Here is a 25661-nt window from a genome sequence, read left to right on the forward strand (position 1 = left end):
AGCGCTGTTTGGAAAAGGCAACTAGCTTCATATTTTACGACATTTCACTCGTGGGATTACTCCAGCATGTCCTGCTAATTTGGCAATATTTCCTCACTGGAGACATTTTTATGGCCGCTCCTCAGAGGAGAGCCGAGGGGGCCGGGGAGGCAGCAGCCCCCATCAGACCCCATGTTGATACTAGGGGGACTCCTCATTATGCCAGAGATGAGGTTGCACGACATCACATTAGCATCAGAAGTAATTTCTAAACATGACTAAGTATAGACCGAAGGATCATCACTTACCAATGTACAATCTACCGACAAATCAGTGTCACCACGGCATCTAGAGAATGATCTAGAACTTTTAATCAAACCACATGTTCGATAAACGGCGATATTATTTTCCACATAGTGGCTTAACATTTGAGAATAAAGGTTTCTGTCATGGAGCCTTCACTCCATCCAAAGATTGTGTAATACAATTGAAAAAAATCATAACTGCAAGTAAGTGGACTTTTTAAACTACCATCTCCAATGTCGAGAGTATGTTCTATTTGTGTTGAACTGTGCTGAAGAGGCAGTGAAAACAATTTCTCCTTGGGCACAATAAACCCTAAAGTCAATTCTCAACAACAACTAACTTATCTTATAAATTAAAGGTAGGGTTGGTAATTTCATGTCCGGATAGCCATGAATAAATAAAATCCTCTGAAAGAAGATTAAAAAAAGACACAAGACTGTAGTAGAGACGATAGACAGAAGAGTGAGTCATGGAAGAGTCGTCTTAGAGCAGTTGTCAGGCAGCCCACGTTCATGTGTTTTAGTTTTGACAAGGGAGCCGCTGGGATGTATCGGTTGAGTAGCTTTTCCAGGATTACCAACCATATCTTTAAGTGCTTAGAAAATATCCCTAACAATTTGGCAATCTCACTTTGCTGAGGAGCCCACATGAAATGATCAAAAGCTATAGAACAGTTACAAACTGGAACTTGGTGTAAGAATTTGTGAACTACTGTTCCCAGAAATTCACTGCAAGAGCTTCATTGGGACAATTTCCATCAAAGAAAACATCTTGGGTTATCTACAAAAAAAATCTGCACCTAGTGTGAAAGCAAAATGCACTATATCCCCGGTTAAATTCTGTCTAGAGGCTTTTTGCATGTCCTGCCTCTCCATCTCTCTCTAATGTTTGTTTTCAGAGCATTTGGTTGAACTGACCCTTTAATCTAAAATCATTTCATCTCAGCTTCAGGACATCAAAAGCACTCAGGATCATGCAAACCCAAATTTACTGCAACAATTCCATCCAGGAAGCATAATTCATGTCAAGGCATCAAACAGATGTGCTCACCGCAGCTGCATGTGATTTCTGCTCCGCTAATACAATAGACAAGAACAAAGCCAGGAAACGCAGCAGCCGACGGAGCCAATGGTCCACTGAGATAAATCCGCTGAAATAAATGGTACCTCCATGAGATATCAAATGATCCATCAAATACACTTGGCCGTGAACGAACCATCAGCCCTAGTCCCTGGCGGCTTCAGTCCACGCCAGTCACTCCCCCTGCTGTCTGTGGTGGCCCGGAGAGAGCTGGGGTACTCACCTCCATCTTCCACTTGGACAGCCACTCCTCTCTGGTCCGCTTGTTAATGTAATAAGGGTCACCAGCCTGGAAGGTTATTCTGGGCACGGGCCTCTGACGAAGGCCGCTCTCCCAACCAACTCCCCCTCGCAGCCTGCCTCGACCTCCCTGTTTAAGGTGTTAAAAAAAAAAAAAAAAAAAAAAGTTAGCTACTTGTTCTTTATCTTTCCTTAAAGCATCTGTTGTAAATCTGTGCCTCTGATCTGTTGCTGGTGAACAAGTGAGTAATTTGTAATTAACGTGTTCTATGCAATCAGCTTGTGATTGGTCAGGCAGCCAGAAGCGATGCCACAGTGTCTAAACACAACTTCCTGGCAACAGTCTCAAGGTCGACAGCACCAACCGATACGAGGAGCTCCCAAGTGTATTTGATATTTCAATTCTGTACAACATTAGGTACCATTTCTTTCAAGAGTCCAAAGCAAGAGAACCCATCAGACTTCCTGGACCTTAGAGACCGTCAAGTGTACCAAGCCTCTAGTCTAGCAATGGTTTGGATACAATTTACAATCTAGTGCGAGCTTTCACCACATATATGTAAGAGAGCGGTTTATTAATACACAGAAATAACATTAAATGTAGTCTATACTATGCAGGATTTGTCTTTGCAGCTTGGAAACAGAACACACACATAAAAGAGAGAGGAAGCACAATAAACACGGCCACATCTCCGCACAATTTTGCTTAAAGATGCCACATTGCCAGATTATGCGTAATTGCCGCAGACGCACACGCCTCATCCGCTTCTCTGTCCACTGTGGCCTCTGCTCTGTGTGCGTTAAGCTCAGCTCTGCCATTGCTCAAACAGACAGACATACATACAAACATACATACAAACATACAAACATACAAACATACAAACATACAAACATACAAACATACATACATACATACATACATACATACATACATACATACATACATACATACATACATACATACATACATACATACATACATACATACATACATACATACATACATACATGACACAGACAGAGAGCACAGGGGAGAGACAGAGATGTGACCTGGTCCCTATGTTTTCCCGCCCTCGCACCCTGCACGCTCTTATTGGCTGGGGGCTGCACGCCCACTGCCCAAAGGTTGCAGCCCAGAAATAGCAAGATAAGAACTAAGAGAATAGAGGCAGAGGGCAGGGTCACTGCAGATAAATTCAGAACCACACACTTCTAGTGGCTCATAAGTGACGATTAATAGATTCCTTTTTCATGATATTGATTTTAAGAAAAAAAAATCCTGCATATTATACCTCAAACAATTTTTTATGAATTAGATGACCCTCAAAACCACTCTCGTATCTGTCCATTCAATATGAAACCGGAACCAGCAGCTGATTATGTTAGCTTAGCATAAAGACTGCAAACATTGGGAAACAGCTAGCTTGGCAATGTTCAAAGGTAAGACAATCCACCTGCCTTAAAACCGTGTATCTTATTTATAACTTGTTTGTTTAAAGTGTCAGTGTATAGAAGTTATTGACATCTAGTGGTGAAGTTGCATGTTGCAGCTGAATACCCCTAATCTCACCCTCCCCTCCCAAACATGAAAGAGAACCTGTGGTATCTTTCCAATTTCTACCAATCAATCCCTTTCACCTAAATCTTACACACTGAGCCATTAATCTGTGCAAAGCCACAATGTAAAACAACCGGTTATTGTGTTGAAGTAGTTCAACATTTTGGGAAATTAATGCTTTTCTATCTTGCAGCGTTAGCTTAGGTCCACAGAAACAGAATCCAGTAGCCATTTAGCTTAGCTTAGCATAAAGACTGGACAAAAAACAGCTTGATCCAAGGTAAAAAAGATCTATCTGCCATCACCTTTAAATGTCGATATTGTCATGCAAAACAACCAGACCTACAACTAAGAATAAATAAAAAGTATAAAGAAACATTGCTATAACAACATATCAGTATGGTTGCATGTTCTATTCATTATCTGTCCTTTTCCAAGTCCAGAAAAGCTGTTTTGCTTCTGTTCAATCTGCACCGTGATCATCCCTCACGCAGGTGAGCCGGGGACTCACGGTTTGTGTCAGGAAAGATAGTTCAAAAACAGAAGCTACAGCCCTGGGAAGTGTGAAAGACACCTCAAGAGTTACATCAGCCAGAGAACAAAGACACAAACAGATCAGAAATCTTACCTCGGTCTTGACAGCATCGGGCCCGTCCTCCTCCGAGAGCTCCACATCTAGAGAGAAGACAGCGACAAAATGGATGGCCTGAATCACTCACAGGAGACTGGAAGTTTGCCACATGCCTTTTTTCGCCTGTATCTGTGTTAAATTTTAAGTGGCTTCTCATTCATCACATTTTTTATTAACCCAGATTGTTAGGCTTGCCCTCCATACCGTCCCATTAACTCAATGTTTGATAAAATCAAAGTCAAATTAATAAATCCGCTGAGAGACGCTGGCTCTGGAGAACTCAAAGTCAGCGTGCGATCGCGGGAGCATGTACGCTCAGGTGCCAGACGGGTGGGTCGTGGCGGCCCAGGTTACGATGAGTGTGGAGAGGGGCCACGCTTATTTTGGCAGATGTCATACTCCTGACCTTGTATCCCCCCCCGACTTCATGAGACACACAGCCGGTTGCTATTAGCATGACCACTCCCACGCCGCTGATGCTACCACAAATACATTCCGTGACTCGGGGGCAGTGTATGACCTCCCTGCCAATTTCAAACACCTCAACTATAGAAGTTATGTAGAAGCGGACAGTGTGGAAACCATGAAGATATTTATAAGTGTCCTTTAATGTGTACAACACAGCTGAAAAGTTAATCCGCTCAAATACCATAACTAAGTAGAGTTTTAAAATTTAAAAGGTTTCATTGTTACCTTGGAAGCAGCCTATGAGAAAATGATCTCACCTCAAAGTCCGTTTAGCTTTGATGATTTTGCATGATCTTCATCAGCAGATGGCGTTTGTACAGAAATTTCAACTTTTTACAAGCACTTGAAGACGTTTGAAGCGCTTAACAAGATGGACAAGTGTTCATTAATACAACCGTGGCAGCTACGAAAATACCATCTGCTGATGGAGATCATGTGATGATACTGAAAAGCTGGCATGACAATATTTTTCTGCTACATTTTACTACTTGCTTGACCTCATTACAGATTTTAACTACGCTAAATTTATGTGACAAATATGATCAATGCTTAATTTACAAAATGAGAATTTTAAAAAATGTAATGAAAATATCAATGACAAGACAAGGAGGACCTATTTATTGAATCAGTATCTGTTTCCTAATATAATATTTTGTTTTACAGAGTAAACAATGCAGAAACCTTTTTGGATTGGAGTTCTATTTATGTGGTTGTATTTATGTTTTCTTTTTCATTGCAGTAATAATACAATTATGATTAAACTGGAAAATATGAGGGTTGGAAAATGACTTCTTAGGCATCACTGCCAAATTCTTTTCAACACACATACAGTATATGTCTGCCAATATATCCGTATCAGAATTTTTTTTATTCCCCAATACCGGCATTAGCATCTGCTGCCAGAAGTTCATATGATTTGGGCTCTAAATAAAACATCTGCCATAAAAGTTTTACGTGAGAAAGAAAATGTGCGTAGTTGCAAAACAGAGACGTGCAGCAGAAGCAGGGCAAAGATTGTCAAAATAGCACAGAAAACATTTGGTGAAACATCCACTGAAACCGCAGTCCAATAAAAGTGTCTTAACCACAATAAAAGTTGGGATTTCCCATTAACTCGGCCGTGATTTAAGATCTGGAGGTCTATGACAACAAGGGCATGTTATTCATTCTTAAGCAGCTTTGTTTGCCTGAGTTCAGCAGAGCAGTGAGGGGTGAGCCAGGGAGCACGGAATACCACCCAACCAAAACATGGTTCTCAGCCGCAGCGGCAGAGAAAGAGATAAGGATGCCAAAAAAAAAAAAAAAAAAATCAGCCTCATCACTGAAGCTCACATCAACACCTCAAATGATTCATTTGAGTGTAAGCGAGTGTTTCTGAAAAAGGGCAGGATGATAGGATGATAGGACACCGGCCGAGTACGTACACATCACTGTAGCAGCTGTGTCCTTTATGAGCAAGGTGGCACAGCCTGAGTAAACATGACTATCTACTTCATCCAAGCCCCAACACTATCATAACACTTGAGCCCTAGAGGCTAAAGACAACTTTTGATGGCGGGTTTTCTGCACAGCCAACTCTGGCTTGTCGGTGAAGTACCCTACAGACGTGTCCTAACAATAGTCTGCTCTCTTAGCAGCCTCTTCAAGTTGGTTCCATGTGTAGCTGAGCCCCCTGTTCCTCCCTCCCTCCCGCCTCTCTTTGCTCTGGTGGTGTTTTTTTCCATCACTCCCTCCTGGTCTCGTCGTCCTCATCGGGAATAAGTGACTATATAACAAATCGGTGAGGCGGCGCGGACTGCCAAGGTCATTGGGTTTGTAAAGGGGAGCTGGCGAACGCTGCCCACAGAGAGTACACCATGCCAGTTTGAGCGCAGTCCAGCGCTCGTATTGCTGGAGCTCGGTTCCTCCTCCCTGTGCCCTCCAGATGGATAACACAAACCCCGTTCTGCTGTCTATCAATCCAGCACTCTGCCCAAACCAAGGCCTTTCTCCTCTCTAAGATAAACGTATACATACACTACTCATCTACACAACTGGAGATACTTTTTTGAACTGATATGTTCCCCTCCGTCCTCATTTTTTAAAATCTTTGCCCACACGACCTTCATTTTACATGATATCTTTGCACAGGCTAGAAAACAAAAAACAACTACAAACAAGCATGCCGGGCCAGTAGGTGGAGATAAGGTCTACATCAACTATCCGTCAAATACCAGAGAAGAACACTGCTGTAAAGTGATGTATGTGGAAGGCAGACGTCTGTGAATGCTAGTAATGTCGTGTAGTGATGCTGAATTTTGCTGCAGACTTGTAATTGGACCTAGCAGTGCATGAAAAAAAACGTAGACAAACCGGTAAATCGTATCGCCCCCATTGGCGTTGCTGTTGCACGCTCATTACACAAAGCAGTGGGCTGGGATACACAGAAACCGGAGGCATTTTGGAAGGCGTTTGTATAAAAAAAAAATCGCAGTTTTAGTGACTTATAACGATGTATGTTTGTGGACGAGAGGAACAAACGCAGAGGAAAAAGTTTTGGTGGCGAAATATCTGCATTGGTGTGAACAAGGCATCAAACTTGGTGCTCATTTCTCCTTACTCCCAATCTGATTTATCTTATCTAAAAAAAAATGAAGTTACAACAGTGTTTGGGTTTTCTTGCATCTCTAAAGGATTGAGTAATTTTTTTTCTGAGCAGGATTGTGGGAACTTTTCACTGATGCAACATCACCAGGGTGATTTTCTCACACTTGAAGAAAACCCAAAGACTTAACACGTGTTTTCTCTGGCCGAGTAAAACTCATTATTACTTATTCACAGCTTTTGTAATTTGATTATCCAGTCTCGATCTTCTGCCTCACCAGGCTTTAATTCCACATCCTCATTAAAAAAGTAAACACTGTGTAAAATGTAAGACAGTTCAGCCTATTTACAAAACAAAACTCACCCAGATGATAGAAAATATTGATTCTCTCTGTTTCATACTAAAGCTGAGCAGCACTGATTGGATCCACCGTTACAAACAGGGTTATCCCTGGTTTCTATTTGGAAGTGAAGCAACAGCTCGGAGACGCACAGACCAGGTGAATACAGAAAGCAGACCCGGTTTGTAAAGAGCTCTGGGCGCCATGCCATCCACCTGGCAGGGCCCCCGACTGGGAGGCGGCCACAGCGGAGACCTGCCAGCTCCCAACAGAGGCTCGTTGCCAGGAGACGCGTGGCTCCTCCCCTGGCTTTATTTACTGCACTCCTCATCAAGGTCATAGCCAGTGTCTCTGCGGCGGAGAGAGGAGCGAGAGCGACACGTGGCTGAGAGAGCGAGGGCTGAGTGTGTGAGGGGGGGGGGGCGTCTAAGTGATATGGTTAATCTCTATCTTGGACTAGAAACTACCTGTCGGTGCCGCTGATTTATATCACCTTTGTATGCTAATTTTATCCACATCTGCTCTGTAGCTGCTGCACATTCAGTTCAGTGACCGAAATTCAATTAAAAATAGTTTATTATAATGAAAACGACAGTTAGCATTTAATCTACTCGTTAAATTTTATGTAATGGTGTAATCTCAGTCATTTTTGTGTTATTATAATTATTTAAGGGGGAAAAAATGTTGCAAAGTCACAATTTCAAGCTTTTTTCCCAAATAATTAGGTCAACTGATGATTGTTGTTTTCATAGTTTATTAGTTCATTACTTTGTCCCAATTTATCATTTTGTCCAATCCAGAAAAAGCCCATAAAACCCATTAAAACTCAGTTTATTGCACCCAGGCAGAGAAAAACAGCAAATAATAAAATTTAAGGAGCTGAAGCCAGAGAGTGTCTGGCACCTTTGCTTTCAAAATGATTTAAATGATAATAACTTACCAGAGGAGCTGCAGATTAATTGACAAATTAATTAAATCAACAGGTGTCAGATCTACACAGAAGTAACTAATTCAATACAATCGGTATAGCTAGTGTCCAGAGGCAAACTGTGAAACAACTACCAGCTCTTCGGATTTAAACTGGCTGAGGTCATCACACATCTGAAGTTTGGTCTCTCTTTCCCCCTTGAGGCGACTATTTCTCCATCCTAACTTCTGTCTTAGTCCCACACACATTCAAATGTAAACCCATAGTGAAAGCGTTTAGTAAATCACATCAAGACATTCAGAAGGGAAATGTACCATTCAAACATTCAGTGCAGTATATGCATAATATAACTATAAACAGTTGAAGAATTATTATACATCTAATTTCTTCTGCAGACCTAATATTTACTGGTGCCTGTTCTTCCCAGCTCTGTGCAGCAGCTTGAATGCAACACTGCGTTACTAATCCCAGTAGTGTCAGTGTCATATTGTGAGTGTGGAGCTGCGTAGACCCATTCAATCCCACATCCACTTACAGTTCATTACTCAACATCTTGTACAAGTCCCACGCACGTGACTTTTCCCGCCGGACCCGCAGAGATAGAGAGAGATAGAGGGGGAGATAGAAAGAGAGAGAGAGAAAGAGCGAGAGAGAGATTTTGAAAGATTTAAAAAACTCACATTTGGTTGGGCGTTCCAGTTTCCGCCTCCCTCTTTTCTTGTGCGGCGTCATCAGGCCGTCGTTGTCTCTTTCGGAGTCGGGCTCCTCACGGCCGGCCAGGAATCCGTTCTCCTGGGAAGGGCTCGGGCTCTGAACCTGGGAGCTGTCCTCTGCCCGGCAGGAGGAAGGGCCTCTGGGGATCCCGTTCTCAACTTCCCTCTTCTCCTGTTTGGGGAAGTAGGAGTCTGACGTCCTGTCTCTGCGCCCGCCCTTGTCCCCGTTGTGGACCTGCGCCATGGACGGCCTTCCCGACCCGGGGTAGCTGTTGCCCACTCCGTCTTTGAGGGCGCCACAGCTCTCAACCTGCCGGCAGAGCAAGGGAACGTCAAAATGTTAACATCCTGGCAATCTATCAACTTTATAGATGGCTGTTGTCGCAGCGGTATGTTACAGTTTGATGTGACGAAGGTGTACGGCATTGTTGTGCCTGTCGGATGCTGTGACATATGAGGCGCTGAGCAAACTGGAGCCGTCTGTGCAGTAAACAAGCCCATTCAGGATGCACTCAAATTATCCAGCGCGCTTGAAATACGGTCATCTGAGTGAGTGACAGTAAAACAGCTGGCGCCATCACAGTGATGATAAGCAGTCTTCCGACTTTGTTGGCTAAATGGGTTAGTTTGAATTGAGATTGTCAATTACAGATTTCATCCATTTCATATTAGATGAGCTCAATTTCATCCCGTAAGCCTCCTCGGCTGCATCTGAGCAGAATCAAACACGCAGCTCAACTTCTACACTTATTAGCCGGTGAATTACGGCATTTCCGTTTTAGCTCTGTTAAACCGGAGTTGTAAACTTCAAAGCTGTGCCAGTAAATCTGATGTACAGTCATTAAGTTGGGAATTGAGGAAGGGATTACATTACAGTTCATCAGGTACACTAGTGAGCTATCTGGAGTCATGCATTCATCATTACAGCAGCACGGAAATATGTAAAGAATGTTGGCTGTTTGACAACGGAGACGGGTTTTTTCTCTCTCTCTCCGTCCAGTTTGAAACGCCCAGTTAAACTATTTCATTCTATGCATGGGAGTAAATTCAAAGAGCGCTGACCCAACTGAAACTACAGTTCAAGTTACAGCGGCAGACGTGCAGCTCTTACACCTAGAAAAAAAGCACCAACAATCTGAGAGGGCCTAGAAAAGATTTGCTACAAATCTAAAGTGTTTGAGGAAACGTGATCGTGTTTCTGCCGCAGTCTAAAAATAGTTAAAAACACAATTTCTCAGACAATCCCATTACTGGTTCAAGGGGAGCAGAAAGTGGAGCATGTCTTGTGAGATCAGGCTGTCAACACTGATGAGAGCGGCGCTGGCGCTTTCATCTCCTGCAGATGTAGGTACAGCAGTTTGCATTGAAGTCAGGCGACAGTAACGCCTCAGGAGGCGTCAGTCTGCCAGAGAACACAAGACCCGGTGCTGCAAGCTGAAAAGGTCAAATGTAATCTGATTCTCGGCGGCTGAACAGGCAAACACGACGTAAACTGGCTTTAATGTGACCCAGAGACCCATAAAACCTCTGTGTGAAGAATCAAATGCAAACGGCACAGAACAAACCTCAGTGGAAGTCGTACTGTATCCTATAAAAATATCAAGCATAAAAGTTGGTTTTTGAACATTCCTCACAGGCCACAAAACTATAAATGCTTTTCGTTATTGTAGTAAATGAGAACACGTTTACTATGTAACACTCAGGCAAACAGTGGCGCTCTTTAAAATCTACTGACTCCTAGAAAGAAAAAACACAAAGTTCAGACATTTTCATTCTGAATTATTTTATCTAAGGCACACACTCACACACACACACACACACAAACACACACACAAACTCTAACATAAACTTTATTCTTACCCTAAAACCAAGCCTTTAGCCTCAAACAGCCCATAAAGGGATGATGAGCCAAAAAGATATGGCTGTATGTATGGTCCTACAAAGATTTATTGTACATACATACAATAAAGCAAACAAACGTGGAAACAAACACGAAGACAAACAAACTCACGGTTGTGTATTCCAGCGCACACACACACAACTACAACGACAGAATTATGCAACGGATTAGTGGCCCAGTGAACTACACGAGGCCCCAGCCAGAGGTCAGAGGTCACAGTCAGTAAATCAGGCGGCTCAGACAGGCAGACAGAGGTCAAAACAAAACACTAACTACCTAATCCAAACTACTGCTGCGGCATTACAGCTCACACACACACCCCCGCTGCCACATGTGGTCGTTTATAACATGTTTAATAAATTATTCAAGCTGCATTGAATAGTTTATTAAACATTCTATAAACCTATAGATAAATATCATCCAACTTGGTAATCCTCAGCTAAAAGTGATACTGTCTCGCTTTAATGTCACTGCTCATATCAGTGCGTTGGCAGAAAGCTGTTATCACCCGTAAAATGACTCAAATCTTACCGGCACCAAACTGAGCACTAAGCAGCTAAAGAGTTAGATGCGTTACTATGTAGCTGGTGGAGCCCAAAAACAGAGAGAAAAAGATGAATGAAAAGACGTAGGGCTGCTTTAATTATACATTTGAAATAAATTAAGGTTGTGATTTTATGCAAACCTCTGAGACCACTGAGATGTTTCTATGGTATATTAAAACACAGGCAGACAGACTTTTTATATATTCTTAAGATTTCGCCATAGTGATCTTGAGGTGGGAGCAGATTACTGAGTGTTATGACCAGTTGAACATTCTTCACCCTCCTACACACTGCCTGAATGCACTGGTTATTACAGTCTTGACCCATGACAGTAAAGAGGGGTCAACAGAAGTTAATATTTAAAATGTGAAACCCTGTGAAATGAGGTGAAAGAGTTTACACTTTGCCTCTGTGTATTTTTCTTCAAAAGGTTAGGCCCAGGTAACACACCACCTTTATCAGAAGCTTCAGAAACAGCCGTCCGTGTCTGTTTGGGGCGCATTGTTATTTGGCAGCTACGTGTTTGAGTGACAGTCTCGTTTGGAGAAGAAGAAAAACAAGAGTGAAGCAGCGGTCGTCTGACGGCTGTGCATGTTTCTGATAATAGCTTTTCTTTATCTGACTTCAAACACACCGAGCTGCAGAAACCTTCACACAGGTTTATCGGGAAATATCGTTCCAACCCCATTTTTGTTTTGTTGAATGACACTGTTTTTTTAATTAATGAACATGAATCTTTAAGCACAGGCTGATGTGATAAATGCAAATATTAAAAAACATCTCGAGGGAAGCAACACTCCCAAATACATGCTGGCCCAAGAGTCATTATCACATCAGGGCTTATTACTACAAAAGTAGTTTTCAAATTCGTGTAGTTTCTGTGTGTGACTTAGGAAGATGGTGTTATTTTTATTCATTAGTACAAAGACGTGCATGTAGCGTCTTACAGGTTTCTGAAGGCTGATGATATATTGTGCAGATATTGAATTCCTTTATTCCAGTGTTTCACCAAACCTTTGACTATGAAGGCAAACACTAAAGATTGAGTTACAACTAGGTCAAACAATATGACAGAGGGTTTAGAGCTGTTCCAGACGGCCGCAATCCATAGGGGGATTGAAAAGCCTCCTGTCATAGAGAAGCAGGAGATGTGGTAAAATGCAAATGGTGCACGGTGGACGTTCAGGCTTCACCAGTTCAGTCTGACTATCAGGATCTGAGGAGATGAATCATCCGTCTATCACGGTTTACCAAAGCCATTGACATTTACGTTCACACATGCACAAAATAAGGACAAATTACGGAGGAAGTGCAGAGTCCAGTGCATGTCTGAAAGCAGCTTAAGAAACTGATAAACACACTCCCTTTCACCCATCTTTGAGTAGGAAGGTTCAGAGCAGCTGCCACAACTTCAGGTGAACATGCGTTGTTTAAACAATTTTTTTTTGTTGTTGCCTTTTATTTGACCGGAGATATCGAAGAGACAGAGGAAACAGCACAGATTCTTCACCATGCTCAAGGTCCAACTGATATCTAATCTTGACTGAGAGCAATATTCAACCAAGACATGAGGAAAAGTGACAGAAAATCCCTGTAAAACATCACTATATATGAACGGATGGATGTAGATGTGTCAGACGGTCAACACTCACTGGAAACTGCTTGCGCTTCCTTCCCGGCTTGCCACTTTTGCAAGGTGCACTGCTGTTAGCAGACTTCTCCTCCGGCTTCAGGTCCATGTCCAGTATCGTGCTCTCCCCCTGTGAACAGAAAGAACACACCAGGATTTGGACACAGTATCCTCCACATATTTTATTTATGGGGATGTCAAGTGTGCTCCTAAGGCCTGGATGTCTGTGCACATTATGCATTTGTACATTCACCTCGGTCAAAGACACAGCAGAAGGGAAACCAGACCCACAGGACGCACACAAAACTGCACCTCAACATTTGGGGGAAGTGCAGCGGGTCCTCGAGTGGGTTTGGTTGAGTGGACAATGAAACAGATAGAAAGTGAATGACACGTCCCTTTGAACTCGGCTGAAGTGAAAGCTCCGCGGACACAGCGCTGACCTTCCTCAGACAATCCCCCTCTTGACACGGCTACAAAGACGTCGGCCGGCCCCCACCTTCCCTTCCTGCAATTTCTTTTTGATTAATAAAACCGTCTACCCCCGCGAACAAAGCCCCACGTCCGCCGCCACCAGGCACCCCTGGGGTTGACGGGAGAAAAGATGATCCTAATGTAGATGCTTTGAGTGTCAATATTGACTGAATAGGACCACCAGCACCAAGTCTGAATGCAAATAAGTTTGCAAGGCCATTCCTGACAGCTCCGTTGGGGGGTGAGGGGAGGGGGTGCAGGATGAGGTCCTTATTAAATTCCTCCAGTAGTGAATGCAAGATTCCATCAATAATAAATTTGGATATTTTCAACGATGATAGAAGACTAGGCATAATTAATTACTTTGTCGTTGTACATGGATTTAAATTCAACTTGGGAATTACAGACGAGTATTCAGGCTATGGAGCAATGAGTGGTGTATTCAGATATGCACATACACACATATGTGTCTCTTTAGGTAAACTAGTCCAAATGGCCCTTTCTCTTTCTGCAAAACTGCAAAAGTGACTTGGAGTTATTGAGGAAAGAAAAGAGAGGCTCCAGAATGCAGTCTGCAGAACCCTGGGTGCTGAGAATGAAACTGGTTGCATCCTCTTATCTACCTGGAACTCTGTGAAGAATCTGCTTGGATTCCATAATCCTGCAGAAGATCTTTTGTTTTAAACCTGCTCACGTCTCCGCTCCTTTGTTCCAATGACAATCACAAAACCTCACAACGTGCACTTTAAGGTCTTGTCCAGCCCGTATTAGATTTGGGCCGTTTGGCAAACTCCATCTGCTGATGAAGGTCACGAGTTATAATCAAAAGCTCCAGAGCAGCTAATGAATGGGCTTTGTGGTGAGAACGTTTTCTGAGCTGCTGTTTTCAAAATTAAGAGTAAACTCTGAAGCTAATTTTACATAATTCTGTCTGTTAATGAAGATCAGAGCTGAGTGGTGAGGATCACATTAGGGGTTTTGGTTAGTTATCCTCAAATATTGACCAGCTGGAGTACCATTCCACTGATATCCAAATGTGTGATGGTGTAATGTGAGATTAGCACCTGTGGACCTGTTTAAATACTGCTGCCGTCATTTGGAGATATCAACAGTTGTAACCACGACTAAAGAGTTTGCAGTGGAACTACGGTTCAGGTCACAAATGGATGTGTAACACTAACCACAGACATTTACATAATCTCATCATCTTCTTATTTTTCTGTCTCTAGGTTGACGACTGTACAGTTAAACCCCAAAAAAGCATAAAAACACTCAAGGCTTTAGAGGACGATCAGATTCCAAAAGACAGTTGGTAAATAATGTAAAAGGTGGAGGATGACAATAAACACAGGCATGGGTTTGAAAGGTCAGGCCGTGTTACACCCTGAGAGTGTTTGCTCCTCAAATGGAATAAATCCATCAACCATTAGTGTCCCTGGGTGACAAACTGATTTGCATAAGGAGATGGATTTGATCGGCGTAAGGAATCATGTGATTAATGAGGTTATAACTGACTTGAAAAATGGCAAGAAAACTGTATATTATTAACTTTCTGTATATAAATACAGAGGTTTGCTAATGAGCTTTTACAGGCTCTTTCAAAAGTAGATGCTTTTGAGAGAGAATGTGTTTTTCAGACACGCTGCCGGGTCCCGCTGTAATTGAATAGAGAGTCTGGTGCTCTGGTTTTTTCATTACGATTTGCATAGATAATAGCACGTTTTTGAGTGCCGCCTGGTGTGCAGCCTCATTTGGGGGGAACCACTTATACAGATGACTCAATTCAGCGGTGCCTGGCTATATGTGCTGGAGTAGCCTCACCAACTCCGCTCAGCCTGAAAGCGTGCACGCACTGTATGAAATTAGCACGCCATTTTCCCACAGAGCTTCACCCTGTAAAAAAAACAAACTGAAAAAGCCTGATATATGATTTGTCGTAGCCCGGAGTGAACCCTTCTACACTGTCACTATCTCTGCACTATTACCGTCTGCCTGGCTGGTTATTTAAAGCAATGTCTGTTGCCAGGCAACAAGACTAAGGGCAGTACTGTGTAATGGGAACATGGAGGAAGAGGACAGCCCACCACCGCCCCCCTCCCCAGTAGAGCCATTCCAGCTCCAGTTCAATTTACACCAGCCAACGCCCACGTCACCAACCACCATTACACCGGCAAATTGTCACATAATCCAGCTTCACCGAGCAGCAGCGTGCTCGTGATGCTGCTGCCGCCGCGGAGCGTGATGCTGCAGCTGCACATGGTCTGTAACAATGAGCGTGTCTGCATCATGGAGGATGACACGGCACTCCCCTGGGACTCGGATTCCTACATGAGAATCAGAGCATCAATGTCAATCAATGCACCTAAGTCTATCCCAGTAAGTCTTTGGATTAGAGGGATCAATAAGGCTTAAGCTTGACTGACTGATTAACTCCATTCAAAAAATTGGGGAAGATTTTAAATGGCTTTGACTTGAAATAAACCCCCTTCCTCTTATTCTAACCCTCTATCCAGGTATTGTCACAATAACGCTATAAATATTTGAGAAGCAGCCTCATACACACGTATCTCCATGCACACTTTCATGCAGATTCTCTTTAGAGATATTTCTGTAAAAATTCTAAAAGGTGAATTACACGGCAGCGGTGTTGTAAGAGCTCAGAAGTAAATAATCTCCTTTTAAATCCGCTCTGGTTGAGTTTAAGGCCTTTAAATGAAATTACTCTTTGCAGTGACGGGCAAGTCAAATCCATATAATCAAGAGCTCATTCAAAACACAAAACATGACTGAATGAACAAATCTGAGAAACCTCCGACTCGTCATCCAAAGACGTCTTCAACACGTGAACTCCAAAGAATGTCTGGACATTTGAGTCTCTCTGGAGTTTGGAGATTCTCTGCTCAGATGTGTTCAAAACAACAAAGCAATCTCGGGAGCGTTCAGGTGAGGGGGGGGGCACAGCGTGCAGAGGCGGGACGTGACCTATAAATTCCACCGTGGAGATCACATGTACAGAACACCAACACTGGCATCCGCCCTCATAACTAAAAAACCTCTCTTGACATCTTCGTCCGTGTCTTATACGTGTGTGCTTCTGCTTTTTCATTCTGAAATATGTTTTATCTTGTGGTAGCTCGGGGGTGAATCCTCCCCTGGGCTCATTCGGACATTACCCAGAGGTTTCACCAGGGGGCTGGCAGGAGAAACTCCAGCGAATGTCCGCGACCTCTGACTGGGACATTTGCATTCTCACATGAAGCCCCGCCGGAGAATGTCAGAAGCTTATCCAGAGCACGGTGCATGTCTGAAAGCAGCTTTACATATTAATTTTAAGAGGATCCTAAGAAACTCCTCCAGTGACATTCCTGAGGCGAACCTCTACATTTCACGCGCGTTTCTTACCATTCTGCTTCCAGGTGAATCGGTGAAGTCTGAGCCTTTGAATGCAGCGGCTGTGGCGTTGGTGACAGTGTTGGACGGCATCACTGAGAGTCTTATGGGCTTATGGGAGATAGTAGATGATGATGATGGTGGTGATGGTGAGGGACTAGGTGGGGTGTGGATGAGGAGATGAAAAGAAAACTCAAAAGGAAGAAAAATAAAGCAAACGAGAGATGATCCCTCTTCTCTCTCCGCTCTCCTGGAGGATGAGAAAGAACAGAAGCAATCAGTTCTGCAGCCTTGTCTGCAAAGTGCTTGTTGTCGTGTGTCTTTCTTTTAAATCAGTGCAGTTAAATCTTATTTCCAGTCACTCAGAGGCACTTGCAGAGCCCCAGCTTTCCTCTTTGTGAGTGCACGTCATATAGGAAGCTCACACGCTGTTATATACAGGGAGATACCGTATGGCTTCTCTCGCCTATAGGGCCTAGACCACTTTTTTTACTCCAAATGGAAGCATGCATGTGCAGTGTGCTACCTCCAAGTGCTGCTAGTGGGCGCACAATAGCTTGAATGATGCTGAAGATTAAACTGGGGATGATCCTGATTCCAGAAAAATGATTAATATTTAATTTCCCCCTCAGGAGTCAGTGTTGAAGTTACTCCAGGCGCGCACGTTGGCAATGTTGCACTCGTGGAAATGTGCGTAAAAGCCCAAGCGTAGCCCTATTCACAGACAGGATGTTTCCTAGAGAGGGTTACGCACACGCACACGCACAAGACTGATGACATTTATTTATCCTGAGGCTTTAATTGGCTGCAGGAATGGAACCTCGCTCCAGAGAGATGATGGTTACTACAGGGGGAAACAGCCAGGACGCGTAATCTGGAGGAATAATAATTTATTATAAGGCCCGACAGGATTTTTTAAAGTCACCGCATCTCCGTGAACACACCCCCACAATCAACGTTACTTGCATTGTTTTAATTAAATGCTGTTGAAATGGTAAAGTTTTGCAGCCGCACAAGTCTGCTACGCGACCCCGGGGGGATGTGGCTCTTCTAACAGGCCACGGCCAGTGATCTGAACCAGGCCGGTGTCTGGAAGAGCCGCGATGCCGGTTCCGTGGCACCAAAACCCGGTCAAGCTCAAGTGCACATACCGATGTCCCGATCTGCACATCTGCACAAACACGAACCCCCCCCCTTTTGCAAACCGCTATTTCGCCCGTTTCCCTCGAGCTCCTTCCGCTCTCGGTGCTTTCACGTGTCACCCTTCCTTCCTGCTCGGTTACCGGATGTCTGACTCTGGTGTGTTTTCGTTTACCCGGTTCCTCGCTGGTCCCTCAGGCCTGTGACCCCTTCTTGTCTCGCTTGCTCCCGGAGCCTCCTTCCTCTTCTCCGCCCGTCCTCCACCTCCCGGCCCGGACAGCTCCTCCAGATGCGCCGCTGCTCGCACTGCAGGGGCCGGCAGGGGCTGTCCGCCGGCCGCTACCTGGGTCCTAGAGCCGGCCGGTTTCCACTAAGCATCACAGCGTGGAGAAGACAAGAGGGGCGGGGGAGAGAGAGAGGTGTGTGGAGGTGATTTTAAAGGAATCCCCCCCCCTCCCCCTAAAAAACAAAATACACTCACATCTTGATATGATGTCATCCCAGCCATCTAGTGGCAATAGCAAAACACCCCCTCTCAAAACCTCTGTTCATTTGTTACTTCGTCCAGGGAGGTCATGTTTTCACCCGTGTCTGTTGATTGGTTGGTTTGCTCGCTGATTGGTTGGTTGGTAATTTGGTTTGTTAATTTGCTGGTTGGTTGGTTGGCTGGTTTGCTGGTTGGTTGGTTAGTTGGTTAGTTGGTTGGTTGGTTGGTTGGTTGGTTGGTTGGTTGGTTGGTTGGTTAGTTGGTTGGTTGGTTGGTTAGTTGATTTGCTGGTTGGTTGGTTAGTTGGTTTGTTGGTTAGTTTGTTTATTGGCTGATTGGTTCGTTTGTTGGTTGTCTGGTTGATTGCTTGGTTGGCTGGCTGGTTGGATGATGGCTGGTTGGTTGGTTGGTTGGTTAGTTGATTTGCTGGTTGGTTGGTTGGTTAGTTGGTTAGTTTGTTTATTGGCTGATTGGTTCGTTAGTTGGTTGGCTGGTTGATTGCTTGGTTGGCTGGCTGGTTGGATGATGGCTGGTTGGTTGGTTGGTTGGTTGGTTAGTTGATTAGTTGGTTAGTTGATTTGCTGGTTGGTGGATTTGCTGATTGGTTGGTTAGTTGGTTGGCTGGTTGAGTGGTTAGCTGGAATTTTGATTATAAAAATTCAGTTACATTTAGGTGACTAACATCTATGAGTTTGTGCAATTTGGTGCAGCTTGAATACATTTTAGGGATTTTGGGGCATTTACAGTGATCTGCTCTCTACTGAATGCATTCTAGTTTGTTTGTTTGTTGGTTTGATTTTGTTCATTTTTTTGTGGGCTTTATTTAGATTTTGAAACGGCTTTTGATGAGCACTTGGCTGGAGGATGGAACAAGAAGGAACCCATTCAATTCTGGCACAGATTTGGACACCAGGAATATTTGTATTTACTTTCTCTAACATTGAGAGTAGTAACAGCCTTGGCAGAGCTATGCACCCTCAATGAACTTTCCAGTTCGTATCTGGGTCGTTTTTTGACAGCGCTTGACAGATGACGGTTGAGATGCAGACAGGAAACATGTGGAGAATGCAAGCGAGCAGACATGTTGAACACGAGTTCAAAGGGCAACGCCGCCAGTCCGCTGCAATGCCAAATATCAGCAACCAGTTCTAACACTCCCATGCTTCATTTCTGTAATGGACAATTTAATGACCAAAATGTCCCCTAATGACTGCTCTGCTGGGCCTAAGTGCACCTCTGTGAAAAGGGGGTGGTGACCTTTTCTAATTTACACTGGCTCCTTCGAGTCTGTGTACAGCAGCGACCCTCATACAATTAGTTTGTTTATGTTGATTTAATAGCTCCGGTGCCGGTGGTAAAGGCCGAGCAGGGAGAGCTCTTCACGGTTTTGGAGCTTTTGAGGGAAATTACTTTGACCCCATTGTCCACCTCCGTCATGTGCACATGGGCCGTCGCACAGTCACTTTGTGAAAGGAGTGTTTTTGAATATGGCTTTGTGGTACTGGAAGAAAAACCTGGCTTCATTAGAGGCGTGGTAACACAACTAACCAGGACACTAGAGTAATTATGTTGATTTACTGTTAATGAATTTCCTTTTAAGTGCATAAAAAATAACTGAAAAACAGAAAGTATATCGATAATATCTTCTCCGAGCAGTGTCTTTCTTTGAAAAGGCCATAAAAAACACCACAAACAATTACACAACACACAGACAGACGTCCTTTAGATGAGGACAAAATGAACACAGGAACACGCGGAGACTTCCCATTTTTTATTTGCCTCATTTGTGGGCCCCCTGGTGGTTGTGGGGCCCCAAGCAGCCGTGCGATTCATTGAAGCCTCAAGCAAGTTATGCAGCCGATTGAAGTGAAACATGTGCCCTCTATAGTGATCATTCAGATTAGTCTACAGGCCGCATTTCCCTCCCGACACTGATATACTCTGAATCCACACTCATACAGTGAGTCGGTTTATATAAAGCTGGTTATATATGGTACACACTCATTTGATGTATTTTTGTGTAGGTGTAAATGCACGAGTAGATACAGTGTGGTAATGTGGTGGCTGCTGACATTTGCTCACTAAGCACATTCTGTTTTACATACCTCATCTACTGCACCACACAGGCGTTTTGTAGAAAGCAAAACAACATGGAATCTTTATGTGCAAAAGAATTGGTGACGCTCATCAAGCAAACATATCCAACATGCAGCTTTTCGTGTGTAAAAGTTTCCTCCAACTTTATCTTGCACAACTGAAACTAATAAGAAACACGCACCAGAAAAAACCTGCAGTTTATGTTCTTGAGAAAGTTACCTCATCCGAGGTCAACTTGGCTTCCTCTGTTACTGTAGTTCCCAATTTTTTTTTATTTATCTAAAACTTCTCGAACCTGGGAGCCGATAAACGGTTCTTTCCTGCACGCGAGTTGCAGCTGCTCTCACAGAATAAAACAGACAAGTAGGCGGCTGTTCAAAAACCATATGAAAGTGATGAACACAAACAGCCTTTGTGGTGTCTTCTGCATACAGACTGATACCGTGATGAAATGTGAAAAACCTGTTTGAAGTATGTGCACACATGAAATCCTTCTACATATTTCTTATTATTAAACGTCTCCAAAAAAGCAGCAGTATAGTCACAGTCCTCGGCGTCCGTATAAGTATTTGACCTTCAATCTACATTTATATCAAATAGGATGTGGGAACATGTAGCAAAGTCCCTGTACAGCCTCATAGATTCTATCCTCTGGGCAGAATCCTTCATCTGGCTTCACATCTTCATTTCATTTCCTGGAGTGCAGCTAGAAGAAGATATCAAATGTCATATCACTTTCATTCCATCACACTTTTCAACCCTGCAGCAGCATCTATCCCGTGCATGCCCACTAGACGGAGACACAGCGAGGTAAACGTTAGGGGCTCACGGAACAGCTCCCTGTGGGGGCAGGTTGAGGAGGTTTAGGGGCAGAGAGGAAATGTATGTGAGCAGCAGGCGTGTGTGGTTCACTGATCTGGAAGCAGAAGCGTCTCCTCTTTCTCACAGAGTCAGGTGCAGCAGGAGGTTCATCTGAGGACAGCAGCCGCAAGCAGGAGCAGGACGAGGCCTCGTGACCTCTGGACAGAGTGATACCTCCTGTCTTTGCACACAACCACAGAGCAGGAGGCTGACGGGTCAACATGTCTTCAAGTTTTTATCAACAGGAGACAAAGTAAAGAATTGGTTGTTGGCTGATTAGGAGAAACAGCTTTAATTTACCACTTAAAACACTCAATCATAAAGGTGACCACACTTTTTCAAAAGTTTTTTTTTAATGCTGATGTAAATAAGGACACTGAGGACAGTATTGGACAAAGAGCTATGAGGGAAACATTGTACCAAAGTAATGTTACTTTACTAACTTACTAACTTAAGTTAAAATGTCACTACTCAAGTAAAAGAAGCATATTTTTGTATGTCAAACATATCAAATACTCAAAACAATAATGTAAAGAGGAATTCAATTTCCTGCTGAAATATAGTGGAGTCAAAATCAAATACCTAAATAATTAACCTCATACTTAAATAATTTTGTCCCCATAAGAAATTAACACAATAAGTAAATACAATTACTATTGAAAGCAGTTGACTTCTTCACCAACATCTATAGATTGTTATCTGGGAAATAAACAAATATGTAGAAAAAAGGCCTCTCTCACAATGTTAACAAACAAAAAGTCCTGGACCTGCCCCCGTATTCAGGTCTGCAATAAAATTTGATTTATAAGTAGACACTTTCCCCTTTGACATATCTTGAGTGGAGGTTAAGTGGCAGATAAGTAAGTAGGTCCAAGTTCATTCATGAGGATAAACTCCCTGAGATTAACAATCTCTTTTTCGAAGGCATCCTAAAACATCTTAGTTCATTTAAATAGTTGAATAAAGTACAAGTTTCTCTCAATTCTACACAAAAAAACTCAACAATCACGACACGACTCGTCCGAGACATATTTTAAATCCTTTTAATATATCTCACATTTGATTTATTTACAAAAAAACTGTGGCTTTGTGACATAAAACTATGTTTTGTAAACTCAACATGAGAAACAAAGAAGTACCGGAAGCGTAACCATACAGAACACATACATAGATAAATAACATCAGGGGACCACTGTGGCCGAGGTGGACCTCTTTGCACATCGTCTCTCTGCAAACAATAAAAGGATCACAATGTATGTACCTCTGTATGACCGGCTGTGTTTTACGTCTATTACCCCGAGTTTGGTCTGACAGGGTTTGACAGTATTGCCTCTGCGTTGGTTAGAATGACATCAGTCTATCAGTAGATCAGGAATGTGTTTCCGATCTGTGTTGACTATTGAATGTGAGTTTCTCCAGCAGATTCCAGCAGTGGGAACCCTTGGATGTGAACGTCTCCAGGCATTCTGTGAATAAACTATGAGCAACAACAACGTACTAATGCAGATATACTCGGATATATACCTGACACACAATGTCCGCAAACAGTTTGGCACAAATGTAAAGGCTGAGCATTAAACTTCCCCGCAGAACACAATATAGAAAGAAATAAAAGCTCGAGTCACAGACTAAAAACGCCGACATGAAGGCCGAGAGATCGTCTTATTTGCTGAATGGTTACTTCTTTTTTTTTTTTTTTTTTTACAGCACTTTACAGGACAGCTACAGGCACAAACTGAAAGAAACGAAAGAAAGCGGAGTTTTGCACTTAAATGTGTGGCCAGAAGGAGGAGGAAGACAGGGACTCCTTCAACTTTCATCTTTGCATTTGAATGATTTCTGGCCCTTCTTCAGCTGAATGAAATAAAGTGTTTGACAGCAGAGTCTGTGGTGTTTCCGTTTTCCCCATTATTGATCACCGGGCGACTATGCAAGTGTGAGTGTGCACGTGCATCTGCGGTAAGACAAACTCATTACAATGACTATACTCCACTAATACTGCAAAACCAGAATAAGAGCAGTGATGGCAACACAGAGCAGAACAGAGAGAACTGAATGAAAATATCACATTTAGAACGACGATAACAGAGGAGCCTCTTTTTGTTCTTTTTACTTGACACAGTGTAACAGGTTGGTGAAACCTTATACGTAGCTTATAGAGCAGGCGGGTACTGTACAGATCCCTCGACAAAAAGAAATGATACTTCTCGATACTCGTTTTTTAGTTGGAGATGAACATCTACATTGAAAGACGGGAGACATTGAACCAGAAGACAAAAAAAGGACCTGACTCAAAAGAATCCTTCCCTCTGTGACAGGCAGCTCGCTTTGCTTCTCAGTGACAGACAACAAATTCACACACAGACAAATTATACCCGACAGCATGCTTCATCAAATAGCACTTCAGAAAAACTTCTCCCCTTCTCATGATCCACTTTCTTTACACTTTATCACTCGCTGTTGTTTTCCTCCGAACACTTGACGAGTTTCATTCCAAAACGAGACAAATCGACTGGTGAAATGAAAGTAAAAGTATCGTTTCAGACAATAAAACAGCATTTTAGAATGAAACCTTTCTTTTCTAAGTCATTATCTGCCTTTAACTTCTCATCATTAAAGGACGTCACCGACACGCGTCACCTGGAGGAACTCTGCGGTCCCTGAGCACCGACCGTCATTGCACATGAACATTTTCAATATTCCTTTATTAACTAAATAAAGCTATCAAAGCATTTCCTACTTGCTCACGACTACCGTACATCCTCGCACACCCTGTTCAGTGTTAATCTTGTACCTCACAACTAAAAACGCGACGCCTAACTCAAGACTATTAAACATCCTGAGGCGCTTCCCTACACTTGGAACAATAAATACTGAGGCTACCAGCTATAGTCCGAGTACGTTTGAGAGGAGGCACCGTGCTGCGTCGAGCGTTAACAATGCCCTTCAGGTGATTCGGTAAAGTTTTCATGAGGAGGAAACATGAGTGCAGCCCCTCAGTTTTCTCTTAACCCCACAGCCCTCTTATTTGCAAAAGGTGGCTCGCTGGGAGCACAGTAGCAGCAGTAGTACAGTGTGTGATTCAGTGAGTGTGTTCCCGTGCACGTTCGCAGTATTCTGGAGACAGGCTCCTTCTGTATTTGCTGCAGCAGCTCGACAAACCAAACAATACCGTCAGTGTCCTTGATCGTTCTGCTGACGGCTGCAAATACCAGTCATTATTATCTATTATTTACTTAAATCATTCTCTGAACGATTGAAGGGACGGTTCAACGTTTGGGGAAATGTTTGCAGATCGATGGGACTCTCACGTCTTTATAAGGTCAATGTGAGACGACTGCGTCCTGGCTCCAGCTGAACAGACATGCAGGAGCTTTTCCCGCCAAAATGCTGAACTGTTCCTGTAAGTGAGACTCGACAGCATCACACTTCAGCTCCAGAACGACGGACGCTGCAGTAAAACACACTCAGCATGAACTCTGAGGCAGGACACTTCTGACACTGTCATCATAAACCCACGAAGAGCTGGCATAGCACGGCGCAGTACCGAAATCCAGACACGAGTGCAACTTCATGCAAAAAGAATAAATTAAAGACAAAAGAAATAAATAAAGACCTACTCGCACTAATCATACAAAAGCAATGAGGGGGAACATGTCGTGAAAAGAGGGTCATCTAGCTCCATGTCGGGGGGGCGTTCCCCCAGGTCATGTGATTTACAGTATTTTTTTGTTTTTTTTACACAGAAGGACTTGCTGCAGTGGAACAGTGGGGGGGTGGGGGTGGTGGAGAATTCACAGCAAGCCATTCCTTATAGCAGTCATGAGGGAGATCGCTGGGTAATTACAGCAGTTTCTTTGTTTACAGGACGACACAGACACTCGCTAATTAGACACATCTTGCTACCTGCAAGGAGTGAAGAGACAATTCGTTGTTTTTTTTGTTCACATAGTGAAATCCTGTTAGATCACAGCATGCATTACTCTACGTGCTACTGCCAGGGTTTGCTGTTGTTGTTGCTGTTGTTGATGATGTTGATACCAATTCTTCAAACTTGATGACTCTTATGTCCTCACAGGATGGGATGACGCTCACTTTCTCCTCAGTGCCTCTGTAATCTCACTGTGCCTGGAAACACACAGAAACACACAAAAACACACATAAGCAAATTTAGTATTGCTGCAGACTGCACAGCCGGGATAAAGGATTTAAAAATATGTGTATATGACTCTGTGGCAATGTGGCTCACGTCTTTACACTTTCTCTGCTTTTGGATTCAGGGGTTGCAGCAGCAGCCCCGATTATAAACA

General features: G+C 43.3%; 1 protein-coding gene across 2 annotated transcripts in view; it reads right to left on the reverse strand.

Moving 5' to 3' along the window:
* The window catches only part of dnmt3ab (DNA (cytosine-5-)-methyltransferase 3 alpha b), a 35259-nt gene extending 18400 nt beyond the window's left edge, over positions 1-16859 (reverse strand). For both annotated transcript variants that reach the window (XM_061083038.1, XM_061083037.1), the window contains exons 1-4: positions 16779-16859; positions 12925-13032; positions 8795-9137; positions 3792-3838 (exon numbers count right to left, since the gene is read on the reverse strand). In XM_061083038.1, coding sequence (XP_060939021.1) covers positions 3792-3838; positions 8795-9137; positions 12925-13032; positions 16779-16859 — 579 coding nt within the window. The remainder of the gene's footprint in view (positions 1-3791; positions 3839-8794; positions 9138-12924; positions 13033-16778) is intronic.
* Positions 16860-25661: the final 8802 nt, after the last annotated feature.

The sequence above is a fragment of the Limanda limanda genome, chromosome 12, assembly GCF_963576545.1.
Source record: "Limanda limanda chromosome 12, fLimLim1.1, whole genome shotgun sequence".
Classification (NCBI taxonomy): Eukaryota; Metazoa; Chordata; class Actinopteri; order Pleuronectiformes; family Pleuronectidae; genus Limanda; species Limanda limanda.